The 18,227-nt window shown below is 40.1% G+C and overlaps 1 protein-coding gene across 2 annotated transcripts in view; it reads left to right on the forward strand.

The window, feature by feature from the left end:
• Positions 1-18,227, forward strand: part of GCN2 (protein kinase family protein) — a 116,154-nt gene that overhangs the window by 50,993 nt on the left and 46,934 nt on the right. For both annotated transcript variants that reach the window (XM_088964429.1, XM_088964428.1), the window contains 2 exons: positions 12,605-12,685; positions 12,958-13,014. In XM_088964429.1, the coding sequence (XP_088820555.1) occupies positions 12,605-12,685; positions 12,958-13,014 (138 nt within the window). The remainder of the gene's footprint in view (positions 1-12,604; positions 12,686-12,957; positions 13,015-18,227) is intronic.

Genomic DNA, 18,227 nt, shown 5'->3' on the forward strand with positions numbered 1-18,227 from the left:
TGAAACTTGCCTTTTTGATTGGTTTTCTGTCTTCTAAATCTTCTTACTGCATTAGGGCATTTCTCCACCCTCATAGATACCTCCCTTTGAAAGCATTAATTCTTTCTAACTCAAATTTTGCATTCTTCTCAAACGACTGATCAGCACTCAGTTCATCTCTACCAGAATCAGCCGCCCCCCTTTCGTCTGGAATCTAGCATCTTCTTCCACTTCCCTGAAAGCTTCCTTTGCAAAATCCTCCCCCCCAAAAGAAGAATAAACCCATCATTTTACTGACCCTCACTTTTGTGTTCAGCACCCTTTCCATATCCGCAGTTTTCTCAACTTCGTGAGTCTCATTTATGACAATTTCTTCCTCCTCTGTATCTGTTTGTCCACCCTCTTCACCTGATCCCACATCTTCTTTTAAAGGTCTGGTTCTGTTTTTTTGTTTCCTTGTGTGCACTCTTGACAGAGACTCCATTTTTCTCAGCCTCTTCAACAATTGTCTCTACTTCTTCCTCCCCCATGCTGTTCTCCCTTCCTCCCTCTTCTTTTTCAGTTTCCGACCCTTCCAATATCTTGATATCTTCTCCAAAATTGTCATCTTTTGTGAATTCTTCTCCTGCCTGAATCTACTCCAAGACCTTGGATTCCAATCTTCCAACATTGTTAGAGTACACAAATCAGGGGTATTTTGGTCATTTGGGTTTATCTATTTGAGAGTGAAAGGTCTATTTTATCTAAGTTTAAGTTATGTGTCCCATCACTTATGAGGGACAATATAGTCTTTCTTGTAACCATGTTATTGGAGATAAATACAAGTGGGTCGACTAGAGGGGTGACTGATTTTTCCTCATCTGGCTGAACCCTTCTTCTCCTTCTTCTTCTTCTTCTTCTTCTTCTTCTTCTCTACTTTAACCTAGAATCGAATAGGGATTTTACATGGTATTAGAGCAATAAAACCTAGTTCTCTTTTCCCTTTTTTTTCTTCTTTCCTCACTGTTTGTCTTCTTCCTGGGTTCGCCGCCAACCATTTCAGCTTTCTTCGATTTTCTTCTAGCCTGAGTTGAAGCTCGACAAGAGGCCAAAGAGGAGTAGTCGTTTTGTGGTTTTGGAGGTGAGTATGCCTCCAGTTACTGTGGTGGTGGTCGTTGAGGTTGTGTACTAGATGTCCTCTATTCTGTGATACGAAGAGGGCTGTTTGTGGACAGGTATGAACAGTTTTGTTTTTTTCCCAAATAGTGGACTGCAAATGCTGTGTTTTGGTTCAAAATATTTTTTTGTGGAGGTTTGAAGTGACTAGTATGCATTTCAGCCTTGTTCTCCTCTGTTTTTACCTCATATGTGTGTTGAAAGTAGTTTTTTTTTTACTGCTAAGTTCACAACAGCAGTGGTGTGGTGGTGGTTGTACTGTGTTGAATGGTGTGTGGATGATTCTGAATAAGTGAAAGTAAAACCTTGTGTCGTGTGGTGGTGTTCATATTGATTTCTGTGTTTGGTTTAATGGCTGAGTGACTTCAGCCCTTGTAGTTGGTGTGTGAGTGGTTCTGCAGTGTGCAGTAAAGGTGCTTGATTTAATGACTGAGTGATTTCAGCTTTTGTATTTGATGTGCAATGTGTATTTGAAGAAGTTGGTGGTGCTGAAAGTGAGATAAGTTTTGTGGAAGTGCGTGATGTTGTGCTGAATATTTGAAGGTGAATTAGTTAAGATGGTATCGATTGGAGATGGGAATGACAATAAAACAGGCGTTATGATTTCTCCAGATTACCTAAATGTTCAAATGACATCTATTAAGTTGATTGGTGAGAATTATGTGTCGTGGGCAAAATCTGTGGAGGTGTTTTTAAAGGCCAAGAAAAACGTAAAACATGTGAGAGAAGAGAAACCCTCATCTGATTCTCCAGGGTTTAGTGACTGGGAACAGGAAGATGCACAAATAATGACATGGTTGTGGAATAGCATGGAACCAAAAATTAGCGTGAACTTTATGTTCCTATATACAACTAAAGAAATCTGGGATCATGCTAAGAAACTGTACTTCGGACAAGACAATACAACTAGGGTGTATCAGTTGTACCAAGAGTACTTTAATCTGAAGCAAGGCAATCAAAGTTTGGAGGAATACTATGCAAGTCTGAGGAATATCCAAAATGAGCTCAATGTGTATCATCCTCTGACACAGGATGTTCAAATTCAGCAACAACAACGTGAGCAACTTGATGTGACAAGGTTTCTGGTGGGTTTGAAGGCTGAATATGAGCCTGTCCGTGCACAAATACTGGGGGGGTCTGCTCTTCCCTCACTTGAAGAAGTTTTTGCTTGTCTCAGGAGGACATCTATTGAGTCTATATGCCTGGGACTCCTAATTTATTTTATTCTCTTTCTCGGTCCTCCACATCTCAAACGGTTACTCTTGCTAATGGTTCTACATCTCCCATCTGTAGTGATGGTGATGTTGATCTCTCCTCCTTGTCTTTATCATCTGTTTTATATGTTCCCAAGTTCCCTTTTAAGCTTATGTATGTTAGTATATTAACCAAATCTCTTAATTGTTCCATAACCTTTTATCCCTCTTCTTGTGTGTTTCAGGATCTCAAGACGGGGATGAAGAGTGGTGGAGGGCATGAGGCAGGTGGATTGTATTACCTTGATAGCGGTGGCCCTCCAGTAGCTTTTCAGTCGTCTCTTACTCCTCTTCAATGGTACTGTAGATTTGGTTATCCTTTTCTCAAGGCTCTGAAATTGCTGGTTCCTTCCTTGAGTCATCTTTCATCTTTGGATTGTGAGTCATGTCAGCTTGGGAAACATCATAGAGTCTCTTTTAGTCCAAGAGCTGATAGTTTTGTCTTGAGTCATTTTTCCTTAGTTCATTATGATGTCTGGGGTCCGATCAAAGTGACGTCATACAATGGCTTGTAATTTTTGTTGATGACTTTTCAAGGATGACATGGATTTATCTTATGAAAGATCGCAGTGAATTGTTTTCTATTTTTCAAAAATTTTATACTGAAATACGTACCCAATTTGGTGTTCATATTAAAATTCTTCGCTCCGATAATGCCAAAGAGTACACCTTAATACCATTTCAGCAATACTTAGAGCACCATGGGATAATTCATCAAACTTCTTGTGCCTACACCCTACAACAAAACGGTGTAGCTGAACGGAAAAATCGACATCTCCTTAAAACTGCTCAGTCTTTGATGCTTAATATGAATGTCCCTAAGCATTTTTGGAGTGATGCTGTCCTCACATCCTGTTTTCTCATCAATCGGATGCCCATGTCCATCCTTGGAAGTCAATCCCCCTTCTCGGTGTTGTTTCCCCCCTTGTCTCCGTTTCCTCTCACCTCGAGAGTCTTTGGATGTGTTTGTTTTGTTCAAAACTTGGGGCCTGGTTTAGACAAGTTAGATGCACGAGCTACTAAGTGTATCTTCCTTGGCTACTCAAGGACTCATTAGGGGTATAAGTGCTATAACCCTAAATCTCATAAGTCATTTGTGTGCTCCGATGTCACATTCTTTAAATCCGTTCCTTTTTTCTCGGATACTGTGGTTTCTTCTCCTTCCCCCGTAGTTCCTCTTCCCGTCTCTGTTGCGGGTCCCCTTCCCGTGGTACCCATTCCAGTTGCAGATTCACCTCCCATGCCAGTTACTACTAAGAGGCCTCCAATCAAACAAGTGTATACTCATAGAAAAGCACCGGCCCCTCCTCCAATTCAGCCCTCGTCGACAGATCCTGTCATTGCCTCTTCTCCCTTAGACCTTGATCTTCCTATTGCCCTGCGGAAAGGTAAACGCACTTGTACTTCTCATCCTATTTCACACTATGTTTCAGCTGCTCACCTTTCTGATTCTCATCGCAACTTTATATCATTGCTATCATCTGTTTCCATTCCCAAGACTGTCCAGGAAGCCCTTACCTCCCTAGGATGGCGGCAAGCCATGGAAGAGGAACTCTCTGCTCTACAACACAATCACACGTGGGAACTCACTGCTCTTCCTCCTAGTAAGCATGCTGTTGGGTGTAAGTGGGTTTACATAGTGAAGTATCTTCCAGATGACAGTGTGGAGCGATTGAAGGCCAGGTTAGTGGCCAAGGGCTATTCTCAGCTGTATGGTATGGAGACATTTTCTCTTGTGGCTAAAATTGGTTCAGTTCGGGTGTTGATTTCATTAGCTGCTATGTATGATTGGCCTCTTGTGCAACTTGACATCAAAAAATGCTTTCCTACATGGTGATCTCATTGAGGAAGTGTATATGGAGCAACTGCTAGGGTTTGTTGCTCAGGGGGAGGATGGTGAAGTTTGTAGACTCAAAAAAGGCAATTTATGGACTGAAACAATCTCCACGCGCATGGTTTGGCAGGCTCATTGAAGTAGTGAAAGGCTTTGGGATGAAACAGTGTTAGGTAGACCATTCTGTGTTCAACCATGACTCAAAAGATGAGAAAATCTTGCTAGTGGTGTACGCGTATGATATTGTCATAACTAGGAGTGACAGTAACGGGATTGATAGGTTGAAGAAATTCCTACAGGACCACTTCAATACGAAAGATTTGGGTAAGCTGAAGTACTTCCTGGGAATAGAAGTTGCAAGGTCAAGGTATGGAATTAACTTATGTCAAAGTAAATATGTTTTTGACCTACTTGAAGAAACAGGACTGTTAGGTGCTAAACCAACAGAGACTCCTATGGAACTTAATGTCAAGTTGAGTGTTGATGCAGGTGAAGAGTTTGATGATCCTGGAAGATATAGGAGGTTGGTGGGAAAGTTGAATTATCTGACTATTACTCAACCAGATATATCATTTGCTGTGAGTATGGTGAGTCAGTTTATGCAACATCCTTAGATTCCTCATTGGGAAGCAGTTCTAAGGATTGTTAGGTACCTGAAGGGTGCTTCAGGTCGTGGTTTGCTATACCAAAGTGGAGGGACTCTTGAAATAGTAAGGTATACAGATGCTGATTGGGCTGGTTCTATATCAGACAGGAGACCAACTACAGGGTATTGTACCTTCCTTGGTGGCAATCTTGTAACTTGGCAGAGCAAGAAACAAACAGTGGTGGCAAGGAGTAGTGCAGAAGCTGAGTACAGAGCTATGGCTCATACCACATGTGAACTAGTATGGTTGAAGAACTTGCTACAAGAGATGGGGTTCTCGGTTGACAAACCCATGAGATTATACTGTGATAACCAAGCTGCTTTTCACATCTCTTTCAACCCAGTTTTCCATGGGAGAACCAAGCATATTGAGGTCGATTATCACTTTGTGAGGGAAAGTGATAAGTGGAGTGATCACCACATCTCATGTGAGCTCAGGAAATCCGTGGGTAGATCTCTTTACAAAGGGATTGTCTCGGGGCAGAGTAGATTATATTTGTGACAAGCTGGGACTATATGACATATACTCTCCAGCTTGAGGGGGAGTGTTAGAGTACACAAATCAGGGGTATTTTGGTCATTTGGGTTTATCTATTTGAGAGTGAAAGGTCTATTTTATCTAAGTTTACGTTATGTGTCCCATCACTTGTGAGGGACAATATAGTCTTTCTTGTAACTATGTTATTGGAGATAAATACAAGTGGGTCGACTAGAGGGGTGACTGATTTTTCCTCATTTGGCCGAACCCTTCTTCTCCTTCTTCTTCTTCTTCTCTTCTTCTTCTCTGCTTTAACCTAGAATTGAATAGGGATTTTACACAACACATAATTCCCCTTCTGAAACCTCCTTAGATTTTGGTAGAGGCTTCTCAGATTCACGGTTTTCATTTTTAAGAGAAGACTTGCCGGACCGTACACAACACATAATTGTCTGCCACGTTGTTTTTACCCTGCTTCGTCAGCTTCATCTTCAATCTCTCACCCTTGCCCCCACAGTGACGCTTTGTGTTCCAATGCAATCCAGACCTTCGTCCAAGCTCCATCTGAAAAGGCATCAATAGATTGAGGTACTTCTTCCGGCTTCACTCCAGAAATTTCCACCACTACAGAGCTGAAATTTGAGGTATTAGAAGATATGAACCTCCCTCCTATTTGCTGTTGCTACCTTCCCCATCACAGATTTCTTCCAGAGATCGAAAGGGAGTTCAAACAATCTAATGGCAAAGACTCCATTTTGAAACACCTTGCTGTTACAAGAGTGTCCAGTTTTGCACCAGAATCACACCCAACTCAGTTTCTCGCCTGTCAAAGTCCACTGTTTTTTCTTCGACATTCAATATTGCTCATCTTATATCAAATGGGAATATCATAATTCCATCCAATTGGAGCTTCTTTTTCAGCTTATCTAGAATAAATCCCTAGTCCAGAATCTCCCTTTGTGCTTCCAAAATCATTCTTATTTTCCATACTTTTATTTCCTTCTAACATCAACCTTTGCATTTTGTTAACGCAGCTTACAATCACTTCTTGTTCTACCTCTTTATTTTGATTGCTTTGGTAGACTTCTCCTTTGGTTAACATATCAACCTTCATCATCAGATATTCTAGCAACATATGAGTGACCAAGCTCCAACCTATCCCCTACTTGCCTTCTGGAAGGCAAACCAGTTGTTTTCTATTGTCTCCAAAAAACTCTGTTACAGCCACAAACCAACCCTTCCCGGATTATCTCCTAAAGGCAGTCCCAAATCTGATTTCTCTTCTTCAAACTGTTCTTGACAATGCAAAAATTTATAGAGAGAGAAAACAAGGAAATGTTGGTTTCTCAATATTGGAATGGAATTTCTTTTGAACTGTTTTAGAGGAAGGGTTGGGTGGGTGGACAAAAGAAGGGGTTTGAATCTAGAGAGGTTTTAAGAAGGTTGGGAACAAAGAGGTGAGAGTTCTCAAAATTGGAAACTTTTGAGAACAAGGGTTTTTAGTGAGAATTTTTTGAGAACTGTTTTAATGGGATGTAAAAGAACCTTAGATCAGTGTTTTTGATCCATCATTGACCCGGATGGTCAAACCGTTAGCCCGGAAACCATCCAAGCAACCGGTTCCGTTTCACCCTTAACCCATTCCTGGGCCAAAAACCGTTGATTTGGTCAGAGAACCAATGACCCAGGCAGTGGAACCATTGACATGTTCGATCCTGGACAGAGGTTTGCGTTTTAATAAGATGCAAAGGAGATTGAAAGATGGGGAGAGACAAAGACAAGAATGATCTCAGATCTGAGATCACTGATCACTAAAATCCTAGAGACGGTGCGTGCACGCGCACGATAGATAGATGAGAGAGAGAAATCAGATCTGAGATCTCAGAGAGATCCGAATAGTTCCGTTGCATTTTCTGTTGCTGCCACCGTTGCCATTACCCCGGTGAACGTCAGAAGCTCCTCCTCCTCCTCCTCCTTTCTTCCTTATGATTGGCTGAGCTCAAACTTTGAGATAGAAGACAAGAGAATTTAGGGGGAAGGAGGAGAAACCTAGGAATCACTTCAGGTCTGGGGGAATCACTTACTACAAATCACACAAGCAGAGAATAAAGAATAAACTCAATATCCATTGCTGAGGAGAGGAGACTTACCAGGGGTCAAATTCAGTCCTTTAGTTGATGTTGAACAATGGTTTTTGATTGTCTTTTCCCTGGTATTTGATTGTTATCAGTGGTGGAGCTCAAACTTTGAGATAGAAGACAAGAGAATTTAGGGGGAAAGAAGAGAAACCTAGGAATCACTTCAGGACTGTGGGAATCACGCACTACAAATCACTCAATCAGTGAATAAAGAATAAACTCCAATATCCATTGCATAAGTTTTACATCTTTAGAAAAATATAAACTGTCTAGGGCCAGCCAATCTATTCTTTAAATTTGAAAAAACTCAAAATTACAATTCCACCACGGCACCACCCATAAACTAATTAACCAGTGGCTCTAAAAATTTAAACATGATTAAACTATAACTAGACAAATCTAAGTAATAGGCTGGAAATGACCAAAATACCTCTAATGTCCAAAAATTACTGAAATACATAAAAATTCAGAAAATTCCAATTTTTTATATATCAACTCCTGCACCAGTGCGCCTCTATTTCATTTATATATCAATCTTTAATTGCAGGAAAATGACCAGTTACCTCTGGTTGCAACCAGTAGTATGGATCAGCATAAGTTAATGAAAGTAAAATGTAAAGAGGCCACTACTACTAAAATCCTTAAACACACTCTCTCAAGTGAAGCATAGATGCTAGTCATTCCATGCTGGTAAACACATTGTTTAGCTGCTAATCTATTTTCACGAAGGAAATAAAAACCTCTCCAGATAAGCCTCCCTCTTGCTTCACTGGAAAAGCAAAGAGGAAGAAGGTAGTATATTGATTGATGACGATCAACATTTGCAAATGATGAATCCTCAATCATTTGAGGTGCTTGTTGCCATAAATTCTAGGGAGAATTCTCTCCAAGGTGAAATGCAAATAAAAATCAGATTGCAACTCCAAGGAAAAGAAGTATAATAGAGAAGAATTTGGTAGCTTGATTGGGGTTCGACGAAAAACAGTTTCAGATTTCGTGGCCCATTTCAAGCACGTCTCATCATGCAACTTTTGGGTTGCCTAGATTTTTGATGTCTTATGAGTCTCCTTCCCAGTGATTTAAAAGGCATGCCTAGGCACTTAGGTGAGGTGCATTATAAGGTATACATCTCTCCTATGCCCCAGGTGAAGCACTTTCAAGAGGCTCATGCCTGGTGCACCTAGGCATGCGCTTGGTGTGCCTTGTGCTTCAGCCCAGGCATGCGCCTTTTTTTATTTTTTTTGTGCTATTTGTTCTTTTTTGAACCTAGCCGCTGGACTAGGGGCTTTGCCCCTGGATCCCAGCCAAGCCCCTCAAGAGAAGCCCATTTCTAATATTGTTCATTCATTCATCCTAATAAACTATCTTCTTCAAAGGCAATTAAAATCATATATATATATATATATATATATGTAGGGATTAAGAATTTATGACCCTAATATGGACCTGCTTGGGCTTGCTTTGAGGGGCTTGGTACAAAGGCAGCCTGTAGAATTAAGAATGCAAGATGTTTTATATCACATTAGCTATTTGAAGTAATGGAATTAAGGAAAAAAAAGGAGATTGTGGGTTTTACATGCTTGAAAATGTTATATATGTTTGATTTTATTTTTAAATTTCCATTTGAATATGTTCTACATGTTTATGTTTATGTATTTTAATTTTAGATAATAGGTTTTTTTAAAACATTTATTTATTTTTGATCAATAACTGGAATTCATTAGATTAAAAGAATTTAGTTACAGCGCTCCAAAGAGAGATAAACAGGCTTAACTCTCTCCGGGAAGATAACAAAAAGGAAAAAATTACAGAACAGCCCAAAACATTTGATACCTTCCCACCCCTTGCATTGCCAAAGCATAAGCAATTGCATTTGCTGTCCTCTTGACCCACTAAAACTTGATTTCCAGTCCTCTAGTTAGCCACTTAATCTCTCTCCTCTCATTAGCATATTTCTGAAGTCCACTACCTTCTTGTAGCCAACTTAAGACCATCTTTGAGTCACCTTCAACGACTAACATTTGTATATTCAGTTCCTTAGACTTCCTTATACCCTCTAGTACTGCATAGACCCCAGCTTTGAGAGAGTCTCCAAACCCAATGGAACTTGAATACAAAGCGAGCACCTTCCCACCCTTATCTTTGAAAACCCCTCCTACACCTGATGGACCTGGATTTCCTTCACTACTTCCTTCGAAGTTTAGCTTTATAAGTCCACTTCCTGGTGGTGACCACACAGGACAAACTAAAGAGCGAGCAAGAGCTGAATTTGCCACTTCCTGGTGGTGACCACACTGAATATGACTTAAATAAAAGAGGAAAGAAACCATTCCCAAAGATCAGTAGCAAAGGGGCAAGAAACCAATAAGTGGTAGGAGCTTTCACCATTAGCCTTGGAAAGAATGCACCAATTCGGAGACAAGCACCTAAAAAGGCCTTTTTTCTTTGGAGTACATCACATGTATTACATCTTTCAAGGAACGCTTCCCAACAAATGGCTTCAGTCCTTGGAGGAATTGGCTCACCCCAAACATCCTTAACTGAAAAGTTTTGTGCAAATGGACTGGATGAAGGCAGTAGGGACTTGAAGAAAGAGGCGCAAGAGAAGGTTCCAGAGGGAGTTAGGGTCCATAGTCTCTTATCCCTCTCAAAGGGATCCAACACCACCCGGTCTAAGATTTGAACCAAACTCATGGCATTTTCAACCTCTATATCCCTTAGGCCTCTTCTAAGCCCCATATCCCAATCAAACCCAAAATTAGACTGAGAAGGAACTAGAAAACTGAACACAACCTTGCCCTTAAATTGAGAGAGTGAAAACAAGGAAGGGAATTGGTCTTTCAAAGGTATCTCACCCACCCAAATGTGCTCCCAAAATTTTACCTGATTTCCAGAACAGAGGTCATACCTGATGTGCTGCAAAAAGGAAGGAAGATCGGCATGTATAGATTTCCAAGGAGAGGCACCAATAGACCTTGCCAAAGTCCCAGTGTCCTAGCCATCATTTGCCCGATCATGAATACTTAAAATTACCCTTGTCCACAGTTTATCCCTCTCACCTCCCAACCTCTACAACCATTTCCCAAACAAGGCTTCATTTTTCCTCCGAATGTTACCTAAACCTAACCCTTCGTCAGTGTTACTCCTAGAGACTAGTTCCCAATTCACCCTATGATCCTTCCTCTCCTCCCTAGGTTCCCACAAGAAGTTTCTCATTAACTTCTCCAAACTCCTACTTATCTTCACTGGATCCTAAAAACCAATAAGTAACACACATGCAAACTAACTAGTGTAGACTTGATCAAAGTAATTCTACCACCCAGAGATAAATAGTTCTTCTTCCAAGAGGTTAGCTTCTTAGCAAATCTATCAATTACGGGGCTCCAAAAGCTTTCTTTTCTCGGGTTATCCCCTAAGGGCATCCCCAAATAGTTTAGCGGCCATTGAGACACCATACAACCCAAAGCTTCAGCCCTCTCCAATATAGCTCTTTCTTCCATATTGATCCCCACCACACAGCTCTTATCGAAGTTCACCTTCATATTTGACATTTGGTCAAACACTTGAATCACCAACTTCAAGTTTTTGGCCCATCTCACATCCTTCCCTTCACAAAATAGAATTGTATCATTAGCAAACTGTAAGTGGGTGATAGGAATGTTGTCTTTTCCAACTCTCCATCCCTTCACAAGACTTCTTGAATATGCTTTCTCAATTAGCTTCTCCAACACTTCAGCGATCAAGGTGAAAAGAAATGGAGAGAGGGGGTGCCCTTGTCTAATTCCCCTAATAGCCAGGAAGTGATCCACTACCTTTCCATTTACCAGGATGGAGTAATGACAGGTCTCTATACAACCCAGGATCCATTACACCATTTCTCCCCAAAACCAAAGGCATCCAACACTTGCATCAAAAAAGACCAATCAACCATATCATAAGCCTTCTCTAAATCCAATTGGCACACAATCCCTTTCCTCCTTGTTCTCCGCATGTCCTCCACACACTCATTGGCAATTAGAATTTGATCCACAATCTGCCTATTTCCAACAAAAGCCCCTTGACTCTGTAGGATTAGCTCTGGAAGCACCTCTCTAATTCTTCTAGACAAGACCTTCGCAATGATTTTATACAAGTTATTAACCAAAAAAAATAAATGTTTTTTTTAAACATTTATTTTAAAATATAAGTTTATATTTTTATTAATATTATGCTTAATATTTTTTGAAAAATTTGGCATTTTTTGTATTTTTGTGACTCGCTTCCAGAAAGGTGCGTGCCTCACCTTGCACCATGCGCCTCAGGCGCAAATTGCCCATTTCGCTTTTTTTTTTCGCCTTGCACTTTTAAAATGTTGCTCGTACCTGTATAAAATTTTAGAGCAATATGGTGCAATGGTGTCATGGAAGCACAAAAGCTAGTTTTTGCATACTGGTTATAATGTCCTCTGGTCATGTCAAACTTTGACAATTGACCAGGAGACACGCTGATGAACCAGTCAATTTCGTTGAGTCTGTTGATGGTCTTTAATTTAAAGTGAATTTATTTGGGTCAGTATCACTTGAACTTAGAGTGAGTTTAGGAATTTCATAAAATACAAATTTCTAGATTTAGTTTTGGCTGCCATTTGAACCTTGAGATCCACTGGGGACAATAACCTTGAGATCCACTTTGAACCTTGAGATCCACTGGAGTTATTTTCAAATAGAATCACATTTCCTTCTCTGAGAAAAACCTTTTTCTCTGCTCTTGAGTGGTTCTGCCCATTAGGCCAATGATCTCTTATTCTAACTCTCATCCTCTTACTTCTTGATTGATTTTCACTACATTTACAACCTTTCTTTTTGTATTTTAGTGGTTTTGCATCAGTTCTCACACTTATCATGATTTTGAGTACAAGTGATTGCTTTTCATCAAGGACCTTTCAAATAAAGAAAATTCCTTTATATTCTTCAAGATGTAGAATTTGAAGATGATGCATATATTGACTGATGCCATAGACATTATAGGACTTTCGGATTGTTCTATGGCAGATTTAAATGTTTAAGAAGTTTTCAATACCATACTTTCTATTGTTTTTTTTTTTTTTTTTGTACTTTTCCCTAACTCTTATTTCCATTGTAGATGTCATCCTTCAAGCGATATGAAATATCTTGGGTTTATAGGAAAGCAATTGGCCACTCAACCCCAAATCGTTACCTTCAGGTGTACTTCTCTTTTTATGTCTTTATTGATGCAATTGTTTTTTTTCTGTGTTCTCCTTTTTCCTAAGGCTCAGTTTGGGAAGAGTGCAAATACAAATATGTACAGTGCAAAACCTTGTACATTGTATTTCTAAACCTTGTATTTGCAATGTACATATTTGTATTTGCACTCTTCACAAATCGAGCCTAATGATCTATTGTTCTCCTTGTATTTGGAAACAATCTTTGATTTAAGTGTGTAACATCCCTCTAAAGTGCATACTTCCTAAATAGGGAGATTTTGATGTTATTGGAGGTGCATCGATATCAACTGAGGCAGAGGTAATTAAGGTAATGTGCTTAACCTTGTGTTTTCCTTTAGTTTCACTTTCTTTTCTATTTTTTCATTTCTTAGGTTTATTCCTAACGAAAAGGAAAAAGGATAACTCACTATGTGCAAATACTGGTTCAGTTGCCTATATATAATCATTTTTTTAATGATACCTATTGAAAGGACATGGATTTATTAAAAAAAAAAGAGTTTGATCTGTTGGAATCCATGTTATTCCTATCTAAGGGTAATATGATAATTTTAAATTACATTTAAAAAGATAATACATTGCTATTTGGCCTACTAACACAAATGGGTCGAAACTCAATTCTGTCTTCTCGTCTTTTTCTTCTCTTTTTATTCTCCAACCAATCCAAGTTAGTATGAGAGTATTCAAGAGGGTCCTAGGAAGTTTCTGTCCTTAGTTGTCTCACAAAATCCTCCTGCTGTCACACGGCATAAGATGACATCAGCAGGTTCTGCAGACAGCAGTTAGCAATAATAACCCTACTAGCCACTTAGCCAGTAAGACTCAATTCTGGGTGATTGTTGGAGTAAAAATTCTTTGGGGAAGGAAAAAAATCAAATGGTATGCTCAGGAGGTCACAAAAATCTTGAAGGACTACACTGCTCAGGAGGAAACCAGTGAAGATAGCAGAGTGGAACTTGTAGAAGAAACACAGGGAGTTACTGGAGACTCTCAAGTGGGAAAGCAGAAGGAAAAGCCCAAAAAAGAAAGAGTAATGCAGATCATGGCTAAAGCAGCAAAGGATTGCAGAATGGTCTGCGATATGCTCAAGATTGATTGGGAGGAGAAATTTATTGTCACCTTGACAGTACAACAGAAAGATTCGAAGAAGATCGCTGAAGAGTTGTTGAAAAAGTTTAAGTTAAACTGCACTATAATTTTAACCCCCTTTGAAAAATGTAAAGCCCTTCTAGAGTTAGTAGGAGAGAAATTGGAACTCCATGTGTTATCAGTTGGAGTGAGCCTCTGTGACTGTTACAAAATGGTCTCCTCACTCTAATTCCAAGGATTTGCATGAGAAATACAAAGTAATTGTTTGGATCCTGGGATTGCTGTTTCATCTGTGGATTCCAGATGTTTTTGCCTCCATAGCCACTCTTTGTAAAGCAAGGTTGGATGGTATTTTTGTTAAAGACCTCCATTCTGCTGCAGTATGTCTGAGCAATGTGAATTTGGAAGATATCCCCCGCTCAGTGAAGGTGCTGGTAGATGGACTACTGTACTCAGCCTGGTTAGTAGCAGCCATTGAAGCTGAGGTATGGAGGGAGGGAAGAAGGAAAGAAGATGAGAAGATAGAAGAAGAGTGGTTACGTGGCAGAGGTCAAATGGCTGAAGAAAAGGAGAAAGGAAGTTGCACTGAAATAGCAAAACAATCTCAGGGGAGAGAAAAAGGTGAAAGAAGGGGGATAGAAATAAATAAGCCAAGGATACAAAGGGGCGAGACACACGGCTGGTTGTACGCTGAAACAGTGACCAGTGGACTTCGATGTGTGAAGCAACCCCAAGTTCAAATTTCAAAAGCAGGGGTGACTCAGTTGGTTGGGAAATCAGACCTGAACCGGACTCAGTTAGACGGGTCAAAATCTAAAAGCCTATCACCTGGCACTTTAAGTGGCCATGTGAGAGGTAATAAGGAAATTGGGTCTGGGCTTTCATGCTTGGGCCTAGCCGCAATATGTTGATGATATTCTAATTTTCCTTGATGCATCAGTGGAGCAGTCTTGAATTTAAGTGATATCTTAGAAAATTTTGAACTGTTGACAGGTCTGGAAGTGAATTTGTCGAAGAGTACTTTGATAGGAGTTGGCAAGGTTAGAAGGGAAGTCCTATCTGATTGTGCTGTAGCATTTGAGTGCCAAGTTAGGGAGTTGCCTTTCTCCCATTTGGGTATGCTATTGGGGCTAAATCCTATTCATCTATTATTTGGAAACAATCATTGAAAGAGTTGAGAAGAGGCTGGATGGGTGGAAATGAAATATCTTTTGTTGGAAGGATTAATCTTAATAGAACTGTATTGTCTAGCTTGCCAACCTACTACTTGCCCTTATCAAAGGGGCCAGTATGGTGGTGAGGTTTGGGTGGGAATCAAGGGAGGTTAGTTCACCTTATGGGGGTTTTGTTTGGAAGGGAACTATGAGGTTTAATTAGGAATTCAAAAATCTAACAACGTTCTTATGGTGTTAGGATAAGGTTCTGGGAAGATGATTGGTGTGGGGTTGGTAAATTGAACGAATTGTGTCCAAGGCTGTATAGATTGTCTGAGCATGATATAGCTTTCAGTCAGTGCTATGAGAGGCATGGCAAGCAGCTGGTCTGGTGTCCAAAGTTCAGAAGGCCATTTCTTGATGGCAAATTTGATGAATGCATTGTTGCTGGAAAAGTTGGAGAAAGTTAAGGTTCCTGCCCATTCAAGAGATTTGTAGCAGAAAGAATGTTCTAATGGGAAATTTACTGTTAAGTCCTACTTAGCTCTACATCGGAGTCAAATGGAGTCTGATCAGGTTGGAGGTATTTGGGGCAATCCTGCTCCCCATCAGTGGAGGCTTTGGCTTGGCCTATTGCTATAGACAGTGTGATAACTGTTGTCCATCTTAAGAGCAGAGATTTAAGCATGACTAGTATTTGTTATTTATGCAAAGAACGAGACCCCCCCCCCCCCCCCCCCCCCCCCTTCAACTAGTGCTATGCATCTTCATTCTTCTTAATATAAAAGATTTTTATTAAAAATAAAGAAAAATGAGATCCCCCTTCCTCTTCTTCCTTCTGTTCAAGAGGCTTATGCCTCATACATTCTGAACTATGCCTCACGCCCTCTAGGTAGTGGAATGCCTTGCATCATGCCTCCACATTTTAAAACATTGTTCTCAATTTTACTTGTTTTAGATGTGGCATGTTGGAGCTAAGTTCTTTTTAGGGAAGATCTCTAGTCAGTTGAACATCTTCTTAAACTATAGTTCCCTTGCTTTGTATCCTATGTAACTACAAACTTGAACCTATTACAAAGTTTGGTTTTAGGAGGGCCTGAGGGATAATGAATGTGAATCCCTTGTTCAGTCACTAGAATATGGTCAATCTATACCAATGGCCTCTTTACTCGTGCATCATTCTTCAATGCCCTCATACAGTCAAATCCTTTGGGGGAGAATATTCTGCCTAAAGTTGAAGCTTTGTGTTGGGAAGTATTCCTTGGAAAGATAAATACTTGTGACATGCTTCAAAAAAGAAGGCCTAGTAAATGTCTCTCTTCATATGCGTTTCTTTTGCAAAGCAAGTGGTGAGACCATTCCCCATTTACTAATGTCCTATATTTTGTTCTTTGTGTTTGAGAGTACCTTTATTCTCTCATTGGTTGTAGGTGGTTCCCCTCAAGATGTGGTGAGTCTCTTCAGTCCAAGCTTCTTGAGGCAGCCAAGGAAGAGATGGAGAATTATGTAGGAGACAAGGCAGCAGCAGTGTGAACTATATGTAAGAAATGAAAGGAGAATTTATTTATAAAAAAAAGGAATGGGGAATTTTCAATGAAAAAAGCAGGTCCAAGGAGGAGATAATATACAATATTAAGATCAAAGTTGCACATTGGGTAAAGACAATGGAATTTTTAAAATTTTCTCGATGATTTATATTAAGAACATTTGCTGAAGTGGCACAATGCTTGAAGGAAAAAGAAGGTGATCATGGTATGGAAATTTCCTTCAAACAATAGAATAAAGCTGATTTTTTATTGGGAGTTCTGTGAGCAATTTGGGACTGAGAAGTATAGGGAGTGTGTTCAGAGATTCCTCAAGTAGGGTTGTGGCTTTATACCTAGGACCTGTTGGAGTGGGAGGAACAAGCAACAGAATGAATTGATCAAAAAAAAAAAAGCAATGGAATGAGTGCTGTTGTGCTCAAGCCATTTCGCTAACAGCATTATTCAAAACTAATTCACAACAAGCAACAGATTGAGTGCTAGCACAGTGCTAATGCGCAGCCAGTGCAATGGAAGCGTGCTAGCGCATGCATCTATTTTGAATCTTGCTGCAATGGCAAAGCACATTGCGGTGCCCGAGCTTGTTGGATCCACGTGCTAGCATGCAATGTAGTTTTGGAAGTAAAGGGGGCTCAAAGTTGATCATTTCTTGGACAAGCCACAACTGCCAAGTCCGTTAGATTCACAGGCACACCTTGAGGGAGATAAAATGCCTATCAAGGGAGTTAAATATCACCTTTAATTGGGTTAGGAGAACTGCAAATGGCATGGCGAATTCACTAGCAAAACAGGTGGTTAATAGGTGGAAAATGTTTTGTGCATTTGTATGAACCATTTTCAAGGAAAGAATGAATGATTCACTAAGTTATATATTGATCAGATGTAAATCAGTCCTCAAATATTAGGTGTAAATTTGAAGATTAGAAGAAAAAAAAAGGAAGAAGAGAAGTAAGAGCAGCAGCACAAGAGAAGAAGATGGCGAAAAGAGAAGGAAGAAGAAGATTCGAATTATCTTCCCTTTCTCCTCTAATCCTTTTTTATTAAGAATTAATGTTAGAGTAATGACAAGTATGCCCTTAAGTGGGCGGCCAGCTAGGCAGTAACGTAAAGAGATTAAACAAAAAGAAATAACAAGCCCATTAAGAGAGGCCCATTAGCCAATAAGAAAAGAAAAGATATTACAAGAGAAGATACTAGGACCCATTCGGCCTAGTCTCTTTACACTCCCCCTCAAGCTGAGCATAGATGTCAATCATGCCCAACTTGCTTATATAGTGTGTCATTTTCCCTCTTGGAACTCCCTTGGTCAAGATATCGGCCAATTGCTCGTCTGATGTGATGAATGGCAAACAAACTTCTCCTGAGGAAACTCTTTCCCTTATAAAATGTCTATCAACCTCAATGTGCTTAGTTCTGTCATGTTGAACAGGATTATGTGCAATGTTGATAGCTGCTTGGTTGTCACAGTAGAGCATCATTCGCTTCTCGTAGTCAACCCCCAATTCTTCTAAAAGGGATCGTAGCCACAGTAATTCTGACACACCATGTGCCATTGCCCTGTATTCTGCTTCAGCTGAGGATCTAGCAACTACAGGCTGTTTCTTACTCCTCCATGACACAATGTTCCCAACGACCAGAGCACAGTTGTTAGTGGCTTCTGGAGACTGTTTTTCTTCTTGGTATCTGAGCAGGCTCTCTTTTCCCTTTTTCACCCCCTTTTTTCCCATACATAGTGT

This window comes from Nelumbo lutea, chromosome 1 (assembly GCF_056320005.1).
Source record: "Nelumbo lutea isolate HS-2025 chromosome 1, American lotus-T2T, whole genome shotgun sequence".
Lineage (NCBI taxonomy): Eukaryota > Viridiplantae > Streptophyta > Magnoliopsida > Proteales > Nelumbonaceae > Nelumbo > Nelumbo lutea.